At 49.2% G+C, this 10,639-nt stretch overlaps 1 protein-coding gene across 1 annotated transcript in view; it reads right to left on the bottom strand.

The window, feature by feature from the left end:
• Positions 1-8,987, bottom strand: part of CASP9 (caspase 9) — a 26,592-nt gene extending 17,605 nt beyond the window's left edge. The window contains exons 1-2 of the mRNA XM_029227968.1: positions 8,812-8,987; positions 4,711-5,107 (exon numbers count right to left, since the gene is read on the bottom strand). Of these exons, the coding sequence (XP_029083801.1) occupies positions 4,711-5,107; positions 8,812-8,943 (529 nt within the window). The 5' untranslated portion in view covers positions 8,944-8,987. The remainder of the gene's footprint in view (positions 1-4,710; positions 5,108-8,811) is intronic.
• Between the last annotated feature and the right edge of the window lie 1,652 nt (positions 8,988-10,639).

Here is a 10,639-nt window from a genome sequence, read left to right as displayed (position 1 = left end):
CTACTGGGCATACGCCCATGTCTCCAGCACAAGAGAAGGGGGGAGCTGAGCACTACTGGGCATACGCCCATGTCTCCAGCACAAGGAGAAGGGGGGAAGCACATCCTCTCTGCTGCCCAAGGGAAGGAGGGGTAGATGTCCTAGCGCTGGCCCTTGCCAACTCAGAAATCACAGAAGGAAGCCAACCAGCCTGAGTGCTCGCCCGTGGCAAGGCCCCACGTGAAGTCTTTTCCAAGAATGGCTTCACTGACTCCTCGGAGCAGGCCTTGCAGCTGCGAAGGACTGTCATTTATCCCCAGCTGCCAGAGGGGAACTGGAGACTCAGAGAGCTTGACTGTTAATAGTAGGTGAACACAGTCACCAGCTCCACGGTGAAGGGGCCAGGAGACCAGGTAGGACTAAAAAGCCAACTTTCAAGAAAGTTTTAGCCCAGGTAAGCAGGCCACCATGATGGCCAATTTATGTTTATGTGTCAGCTTGACTGGACTACAGGATGCCCAGATATTTGCTTAAACATTATTTCTGGGTATGTCTGGGAGGATGTTTCTGGATGATATGAGCATTTCAATCTCCAGAATGAGTAAACAGATCACCCTCCCCACGGTGGGTGGGTACCATCCAATCCGTTGAGGGCCTGAATGGAACAAAAAGGTGGAGGAAGGGAGAATTCACTCACTCGCTGCCTGACTTCGAGCTGGTCATGGGTCTTCCGCCCCCAGACTGGAATGTACAGCATCAGCTCTCTGGTTCTCAGGCTTCTGGGCTTGGACCACAAATATACCGTGGGCTTTCCTGGGTCTCTAGGAGAGCAGACTGTGGACCTTTCAGCCTCCACAATCACGTGAGCCAACTCCTTATAATAAATCTCTTTATACATCCCTATATCTATATTCTGTTTCTCTGGAGAACCCTGACTCATGCCGCCACCAACAGCTCTCCCAGCCCGCCCCCTGCAAGCGGTCCTGGCTGAGACAAGCAGTGACAAGGCATCATGTCCAAAACTAAGAAAGTTAATTCCATTCTGAAGGAAAAGGCATTTCCCACCGAACATCAAAAGACAAAGCCACCCACTCTGGTAAGTCCCCCAAAGCACTGTATTCAATTTCTTTGAGGCACTAACCACAGCGGTGATTAAAGACCCAGCTATGCAGGCATGGATTGAACGTCTGACCCTCCCATGTGAAGGCATGGACTCTGCAGCTTTGTTTAATGCTGCGTCCCCAACACCAGGCTGATGCCTAGGTCTCAGCAAGTACTCAGTAAATATCTGAGTGAACTAATGAGTAAATGGCACAAAAACAGGAACAAGAAAGAGAATGAGAGAATTAGTTCTTTATGAGGCAGTAGATGGAGTGGATCTGGACTTTGGAGCCAGAGTCCCTGGGTTCAAATCCCTACTCTACCACTTACCAGCTGCGTGACATTGGACAAGTTATTCAGTCTCGGGGCCTCTACAGTTCCCATCTGTATTATTGGATAAGAGGAGCAACTACCAACCTCATAGGGCTGCGGTGATGCCTCAGTTCATTAGTACATGTGAGGTACATAAAACCCGACACGTCTGACAACTTAATAAAAGTGAGCTTAGCTACGATTATTATTAACACTCATACTCCAGAGCAGTATGTATATACAACCCCAGCACTCTTGACATTTTAAGCCAGATTATTCTTTGTTATGGGCTGTCCTGTGCATTGTAGGATGTTTAGCAGCATCGCTGGCCTCTACCCACTAGAGGCCAACAGCACTCACCCACCCTCAGTCGTAACAACAAAGTATGTCTCTAGACATTGCCAAATGTCTCTTGTGGGGAGGGGAGATTGCCCCTCCCCCTTGAGAAACCTTGACCTAGAGCACACTTTCCCATATTAACTTATTAAAGGCTCTGAGAAGTCCAGCTGATGGCCCTAAACCTACTCATCCACTGGTATGACTACAGAACTCTTCCTTTGTGGGTCACCATGAAACCTACCTTGGGAAACATTCCTGTGCAGTACTTAGGAGCCTCCAGCCCAGCTCCTAAAAGGGACATCCTTCAGCAGATCATGGGTGGATGGGGCAGTCGCTCTATTAAGCCAGGAGACCAAGGCCCAAGTCCTAGCTCTGACCTTGAACTTGCTTTGTGACTGAGCTGTTCTCAGAGCCCAGCTTCCTCCCCTGTAAATGGGGCATGATAACAGAGGAGCTTGCCCTGTCTACCACTGCACAGGGTTGTTCTGATGACCTGAAAAGCACTGTGTATCAATAGATACATTTTAAAGTGATCTTATTATTGTTATTATCATTTACCCTTCAGATTTAAGCTCCCACTGGGAAAAAATACTCACAACAAACAGGAAATAAAATAACTCACACGAGACCAGGAAGCTTTAAGCCAAGACTGTTGGCCCTAAATGACTCACACTGACATTTCCCGGAACAAGATAGCAACAGTTGGACTTTGTATTTTGCCTCCCTCCCTAATGATAGAATAATAATGCACATGAACAATTCCAGAACTGGTCTTCTTCCCCAGACCCTCAGTATGTATGTTTGTTTCTCTGCGTTAATGAGTCATCCAAAATCATGCAGTTATCCAGCACAGAAAACAGATACCACTTTTTGCCCATCACATAGGAAAAAATGTTAATACTCATTGTTGGCAAGAGTGTGGGAAAATGGTCTCCTTCACTTATGGTTGGTGTGATTATAAAATGGCATGTTTTTGAAGTCCAAGTTGGCAGCATCTATCAGATGGGAACATGTACGCTTTAACCCAGTAATTCCATTTCTAGAAATGTATCCCCAGTCGGAGATAGATGAACATGCAAGGCCACTGCAGAAACAACACAAATGTCCATTAACAGAGGTTGGATAAATGAAATACAGTGCAAAGTACATGTGAGACCATACAGCAGAGCAGGCAGTGGGGAAGCCTGGACTGCAGTCCTGTTTCCATATCTCACTAACTACGTGATTTGGGGCTTCCTGGTCTTGTGTGAGTTATTTTATTTCCTGTTTGTTTATATACAGGTGGGGGAACTAAGATCCTGCAAGCCGAGCAACACGGCCAAAAAACATAAACAAAACAAACAAACAAAAAAAAAAAACAGTAAATTGGGAAAACTGTAGTACCTACCTTACAAGAGAGTTGGTAAGATTAAATTAAATCATTTATTGAGGGGACTTCCCTGGTGGCGCAGTGGTTAAGAATCCACCTGCCAATGCAGGCGATACGAGATCAAGCCCTGGTCCAGAAAGATCCCACATGCTGCGAAGCAACTAAGCCCGTGCTCCACAACTACTCAGTCTGCGTTCTAGAGCCCGCGAACCACAACTACTGAGCCCACGTGCCACAACTACTGAAGCCCGCACGCCTAGAGCCCGTGCTCCCCAACACAGGGGAGACATCACGATGAGAAGCCCGAGCACCGCAATGAAGAGTGGTCCCCGCCCGCCGCAACTAGAGAAAGCCCACGTGCAGCAACAAAGACCCAACGCAGCCAAAAATAAATAAATAAATATAATAAATCATTTATTGAGCACTCCAGACAGTGCCTTGCAAAAAGTAAGCACCCAGTAAGGTTAACCATTACTACTATTATTATTATTAGCATCCATGCAATGGCCCACTAGGCATCCATGAAAAAGGATGTGCTGGATCTCCATGTGCTGCCACGGAAACGAAGCCCTAACAAAAAACCACATGTCCATCAACAAGAGATGGTTAAATAAATTGTGGATGATTCAGAATAAGAACTACCTTGTAATGAAAAAGAACTAACTACTGATATGCACAACCACATGAATGAGTTTCACAAACATAATGATAGCAAGAGAATCCAGACTCAAAGTTTACATAGGATTTCATTTATATTGAAGTTCAAGGACAAGCAAAAGGGATCTATGACAACGGAGCTCAGAATAGTGATTCCCTTGGATGGGGTAAGAGTGGGAATAGACTGGAAAGAGGTACAAGAGAGTGTGATAGGACACCAGAATGTTCTATGTCTGTTTTTTGTTTTGTTTTGTTTAAATTCCTTAAGTAGAAAATGCAATTTTTTTAATTTAACTTTATTTTTTTAATACAGCAGGTTCTTATTAGTTATCTATTTTACACATATTAGTGTATATATGTCAATCTCCATCTCCCAATTCATCTCACCACCTCAACCCCCCACCACCCCCATAGAATGTTCTATGTCTTCATGATCTGGGGTTTGGTTATCTGTGTGTACACATAGGTAAAAATCACCCAGCTGCACTCTTTGGATTTCTGCATTTTACCGGATGCAGCTTTGTGACCTTGGGTGATGATTTAACTTCCCTGAGCCTCAGTTTCCCGGGCCTTGCAGGGCTGTTGTGAGGGAAGGAGGTAAGGGTATGTACGGTGCCTGCTTGGGGCAGACACTTAACAGGCAGCTGCCTCCCTCCTGCCCCCAGGCCTGGGCTAGTCCACACCACCCACCTGGAACCAAAGGCAAAATCCTAAACAATAGCTTGATCTGGAAATACTGATCAAAACCTCCAACATCCAAAACAGACTTCAACACATGCTTTTCAGAGCAGGGGCTCTCCTGAAGACCTACCAGAACAGTCCACCCATCCCCTACGAGTACTCAGAAAGACAACACCAAAATTAAATTAAACCTCACCCTACCCAGCTGTACCACTGGTCACTCCTCAATGACCGCTCAGTACACCCACCCACCACCCACTCTTGGTACTCACGGATTTCACTGAATCCTCCAGAACCAATGTCCACTGGCCTGGGTGCCTCTGGTCTGAGAACCTCGGGCCTGAGCTTGGCTGGCCAGAGCTCCTCAGGCCCCAGCACCACTGGAGCGAGTTTTCCTTGGCTCGGCCTCGATGGATCCTGCTTCGCCCCTCTCAGCTCCTTTGGTTTGAGGCTCACTGGTCCGAGCACCACAGGCTTGAGGTTCAGGGGTCTGATGGCCTCTGGATCCTGCTTTGCTGCTTGTCTGCTGGTTCTCAGTAACGAAGCCAGAGTCTCCTGGCCTGTGTCCTCTAAGCAGGAGATGAACAAAGGAAGGGCCTGACTCCCTCGGGTCTCTAGATCTGTGATCAGCTGCCTGGCCTGATCTCGCCGAGACCCAGAGCCTGCCCGCTGTTTGGAAAGAAAGACATGGCACTATTATCCACGTGCCTTCCTGTGAATCTCACCCTGTCCCCCCATCCCCCATCTACCTAAGTCTAAACAATCAGGCACCTCCGCAAACGTTGAGCCTGTAGTTGCACTGAGCGTGTGCCACCTGCCAGTCTTTACCTCTTCAATCAGTATGTTGGAGGTGTCTGCGGTGTGCCCAGCACCGTGCCAAGTGCTGAAAATGCAGCAGCAAAGCGTCGCAGTCTTCAGGGACCAAACGTCTAGCGGGGGATGTGAACAGACACATCAACGACACAGCAAAGAGAGAAGTGACAGAAGGGAAAGCACATGGGGCTGGAAGGGTACAGGGGCACTCAGCTCAGCCTTGGGGCGTCAGGGAAGCCTCCAGGAGGGGCTATCTTAGCTGAGACCCCAGGGAACATTAGGAAGTGAGTAGTGAATTCAGAGAAATGAGAGACATAAGGGGGGAGACAAAGTGAGAGAGGAGACCTTTGCACTGTTGAGTCAAGAAAGCTGTGGAAGCCACTGAAGAGTTTTAAGAAGGGAGTAACGGGGACTTCCCTGGTAGGCCAGTGGCTAAGGCTCTGCGCTCCCAATGAAGGGGGCCCAGGTTCGATCTCTGGTCAGGGAACTAGATCCCGCATGCCGCAATTAAAAGTTCCCGCAAGCTGCAACGAAGATCCCGAGTGATGAAACTAAGACCCGGCGCAGCCAAATAAATAAACAACTAAAAAGAAGGGAGTGACAGAGTCAGATGCCTTTTAAAAAATCATCCTGGGACTTCCCTGGTGGCACAGTGGTTAAGAATCCACCTGCCCATGCAGGGGACACGGGTTCAATCCCTGGTCCGGGAAGATCCCACATGCCGCGGAGCAACTAAGCCCAAGTGCCACAACTACTGAGCCTGCGCTCTAGAGTCCACGAGCAACAACTACTGAGCCCGCGTGCCACAACTACTGAAGCCCGCATGCATAGAGCCCGTGCTCCGCAACGAGAGAAGCCACCACAATGAGAAACCCGTGCACTGCAATGAAGAGTAGCCCCCACTCGCCGCAACTAGAGAAAGCCCGTGCCCAGCAACAAAGACCTGTCACAGACAAAAATAAATAAATAAATTTATTTTAAAATTAAAAATAAATAAATAATAAAAATTTAAAAATCATCCTGGGGGTAGGGTGGACAATGGCAGGGAGTGGGCCATAGCCAAGTCAGGTGGTGGCAGAGACTTTGCAGCTGGAATGGAGAAAAGCGAGAGGACATACCAGAGAAATAAGGAGCGGAAATTGACAAGACTTGGGCATTGATCGGGTGGACTGTGAAGTTGCAGGAATGGTCCAGGTTGACAGGTGTCAGGATGGTGGTACCAGACAACGAGATGGGGATCAGGTTATGTGCTGGTTGTCCTTTGAGGCCCAGCTCTGGGCAAGTTCCACAGGGATAAGACATCACCCTGTCCTCAAATATCCTACAGCACCGTGGTCCAAGAGAACTTTCCAGGATAATGGAAATGTTATCTGTGCTGTCCAATATGGCAGCCATCAGCCACACGTGGCTACTGAGAACTTGGGTCATATGACTGAGGAGCTGCATTTTTTGTTCAGTTTTAATTACTTCATATTTACATTGAAATAGCCACATGTGGTTAATGGCTCCTATATTGAATAGCACAGACCTATACTATCATTGAGAAGGTAATTCTCATTAGCAAAATTAGCTGCATGCTTACTTCTCTGCAAGTAAATCGTGGTGTTTTGGTTTCTCTCAACATTTACTGAACACTCACAGACACTGTGATAAATGCATCATTTCATTTAGTCCTCCTCAACAAACTTAAGGGGTTAAATTACAATTATCCCCACCTTATGGATGAGAGAAACTGAGTCTAAGAAAGGTGCTGCAACTTGCTAATATGTAACAAAGCCAGATGACAGCCCAGATCCATGTGGTTCCGCCATACTAGGGGTGGCAAAATGGTGGCCCATTGTTCATAAGACATTCTTTAAAAATTCTAAATTTGTTGCTAACATTTTTTTTATATTGGAGTATAGTTGATTAACAATATTGTGTTAGTTTCAGGTATACAGCAAGGTGATTCTGCTATACACATACAAGTATCTATTCTTTTTCAAATTCTTTTCCCCTTTAGGTTATTACAGAATATTGAGAAGAGCTCCCTGTGCTATTTTTGCTAACATTTAAAATCAGGGAACTCGACATCGAAATCAAGATTTCCAGCTTCTCGGGAATTCCCTGGTGGTCCAGTGGTTAAGACTCTGCGCTTTCACTGCCAAGGGCCTGGGTTTGATCCCTGATCAGGGAACTAAGATTCCACAAGCCACAAAGCGCAGCCAAAAAAAACCCTAACCTGGCAACACTGGGCCAACATTCTGGTATAACCATACTCATCTGGAGCTGTGGGGCAGGGCAGAGGCTGCCTGCTCTAGTGCCCACCCATTGGGCCTCCAATGACATTCGAGTTTATGACTCCTGTGAATGTACCTGATGGCAAGGGTATGGCCTCAAATCACTTCCACTCCTCAGTACACAGCAGATGCTCATAAGACTTCTTGTAATATTATTATTCATTGGCAATTTTCCATATGATATTTATCCTATTAAAGACTTCCTCACTGGATCAGGCCAAGTTCCTGGATGATGCAGAAACTGGCCTGCAAGCAGCCCACAGGGCACTGTGCAAGGGCCTCTAGGAAGCCACACATTCCCACTGTATCTTGTGGTAAAAAATACCTCCTGTGGGCTTCCCTGGTGGCGCAGTGGTTGAGAGTCCGCCTGCCCATGCAGGGGACACGGGTTCGTGCCCCGGTCCGGGAAGATCCCACATGCCGCAGAGCGGCTGGGCCCGTGAGCCATGGCCGCTGAGCCTGCGCGTCCGGAGCCTGTGCTCCGCAACGGGAGAGGCCACAACAGTGAGAGGCCCGCGTCCCGCAAAAAACAAAACAAAACAAAACAATACAAAAACCTCCTGTTCCCTCCTGACCTCACAGGCCTGTAGGGAGAGTCAAATAAGCCAAAGACATGACAGTGCTTTTAAAGAGAACCTCAAATGTTTGACTTTATTATTCTCTTCATTACCTGCAGTAGGCCCCGCATCTCCAAACCCCTTACAAAACATAATCGTAACTCATGAGGGGCTGGCCAAGGAGGACAGGGCACAGCCAGCTACCATATGATGTGCCCTCACTCTGTGCCTGAAACTTTACTGTTTCACACCCGTTATCTCTTTTAGCCCTCAGGACAATACTGCTGTTGTCCCCACTTCACGGCCCAGGACACTGCAGATCGAAGAGGATACAGCATCAGGCAGTCTGACCGCCCAAATGGGTTTCCTGAACCTCCACGTTAGAAGAGGAAAAAACAGTACACCGCCGCAGCAGCTAACGGTGTACTCTGATGGAATCGCTTTAGCAAACCCTCGAAAAGGCGTTTGGGGTTGTCTGGTTCCTCTAGGCAATTTAGTGGGCTCGACGCCCTGCGGGAAAACGGGGTTCCCTGACAATGGTTCCCCAAAGGGAGCGGGTACTGCGTGGCACAGACGCGAGAGGAGAGGGCGGGAGCTCGGCCATTAAGTCACGGTGTGGCTTCAGCAACCCTCTCCGCGCGGCCTCGCTGTCCCCATCTGTGACCTGAAGTGTTCGCGGCGCGGGAAGATGGGGGCGCCGGCTGGTGGGGGGGGTGGGCCGCACCTGGATGTCCTCGATCATGTCGGGGGTGAAGAGCTCGCGATTCAACAGAGCGTCCCAGAGCGCGGCCACCTGCAGCTCGCCGACCAGCCGCACCCGGGACTGCCGCAGGAGCCGCCGGTCGGCCTCGTTCATGTCGGGCAGACGGCAGAGGTCCCGACCGCCTCTGACCGCTTCCGGGTTTGGGCCGCCGAGCCCCGCCCTCTCCTCAGGACCTGCCCGGGGACCTGCCACCGCGTTCCGCCCCGCCCCCATCTCCCCACGCCCCCGGGTCCCGCCCCCAGGCCCCGCCCTCGAAACCCACCCCAGCGTTACTGCACCGCCCCCCGGTCCCGCCACCTCACTACCTCTAGCCCATCGGCTCCGGCCCCGCGCCCTGCCACGCCCGCAGGGTGCGACCCGCCCCCAGGGCACACCCGCGCAGCTCCGTCAAGGGCGCCTGCGGGAATTCATTACCCCTTCGCTTTCGCAGACTCGGAGTGGGTTACTCTTCTAGTAAGAGACGGTCATGCCTGGAGCGATGGTCTGTCCCGCCCCATTCGACCCTCTCCTGGGCATGATTCCCCTCTAGCCCCCTGCCCTGCCCCCAATGAAACCATAAGTCTCCGCCCCGTGCCCAGATATCCTGGTTTACTTTGCCAAACTTTTCTCATGCAACCAAGTCCACCTTATAGGTCTCCCATTCCCCTCTTCCCTCCCTCCCACCCTAGCACCTCCCACAAAGAAAAAAACCGGCAGAAATCATGTCCTCTGATCAGTTTGTACGGCTCATTTCCTCATTTCAAAATTTGCTCCTATGTCAACTATATTTCAATTAAAAAAAACATTGTGCTAGCCACTTTACATTGTATTACCTCATTTCTCCCTGACTACAATCCTACCAGGGTGATAGTCTTTGACATTTCCCAGATGTGGACGCTGGGGCTGTAGGAAGTGAAGTCACTGTTCAAGATCACAGAGGTAGTAAGTGGCAGAGGCGAGTAGGATTTAAACCCGAGCCCAACTCAAGGTCCACACACAACCGGGAATCCACTTTAGAATGTATTCTCTTGAGCAGTGAAACCTCAGCCCCATTCATCCATTTATTCCCGAATATTTGTTGAGATCCTATCTGTGCCAAGGTCTGTAGAGGCACCAAGAATATAGAGACGAACAAAACAGACTTTAAAAGGCCTGCTTTTATTTATTTATTTTGGGCTGTGTCAGGTCTTCATTGCTGCGCGCGGGCTTTCTCTAGTTGCAGCAAGCAGGGGCTACTCTTTGCTGCAGTGCGCAGGCTTCTCATTTCGGTGGATTATCTTGTTGCGGAGCACAGGCTCTAGGCGTGCGGGCTCTAGGGCTCATGGGCTTCAGCAGTTGTAGCGCGTGGGCTCAGTAGTTGTGGCTCACGGGCTCTAGCGCGCAGGCTCAGTAGTTGTGGCGCATGGACTTAGTTCTTCCGCGTCGTGTGGGATCTTCCCACACCAGGGATCAAACCTGTGTCCCCTGCATTGGCAGGTGGATTCTTAACCACTGCGCCACCAGGGAAGTCCAAAAAGCCCTGCTTTTAGGTGCTTACATTCCAGTGGGAGGAGACAGATTATAAACAATATAAATAAATAAAAGATACAGTATGTTAGATAGTGATAAATGCAAAGGAGATAAAGACTAAATAAGCAGGGCAGGAGGACATGAAATCTCTTTCTTTACATCCCCAAGGAACCTATGTCATTGGCTCAATGAAAGTTTACCTCACTCACTTGTGCCTCTCCTCCACCGCCCCCACCAGCATCACCATACACATATCCCTTTCCCGTGCTTAGGACAGGACCTGGTACATTCTAGAGTGGAG

This window comes from Monodon monoceros, unplaced genomic scaffold (genome assembly GCF_005190385.1).
Source record: "Monodon monoceros isolate NGI ecotype Baffin Bay Population unplaced genomic scaffold, NGI_Narwhal_1 Super_Scaffold_18, whole genome shotgun sequence".
NCBI lineage: Eukaryota > Metazoa > Chordata > Mammalia > Artiodactyla > Monodontidae > Monodon > Monodon monoceros.
Note: the sequence above shows the minus strand (reverse complement) of the source record. Positions and strands in the feature narration are given on the sequence as shown.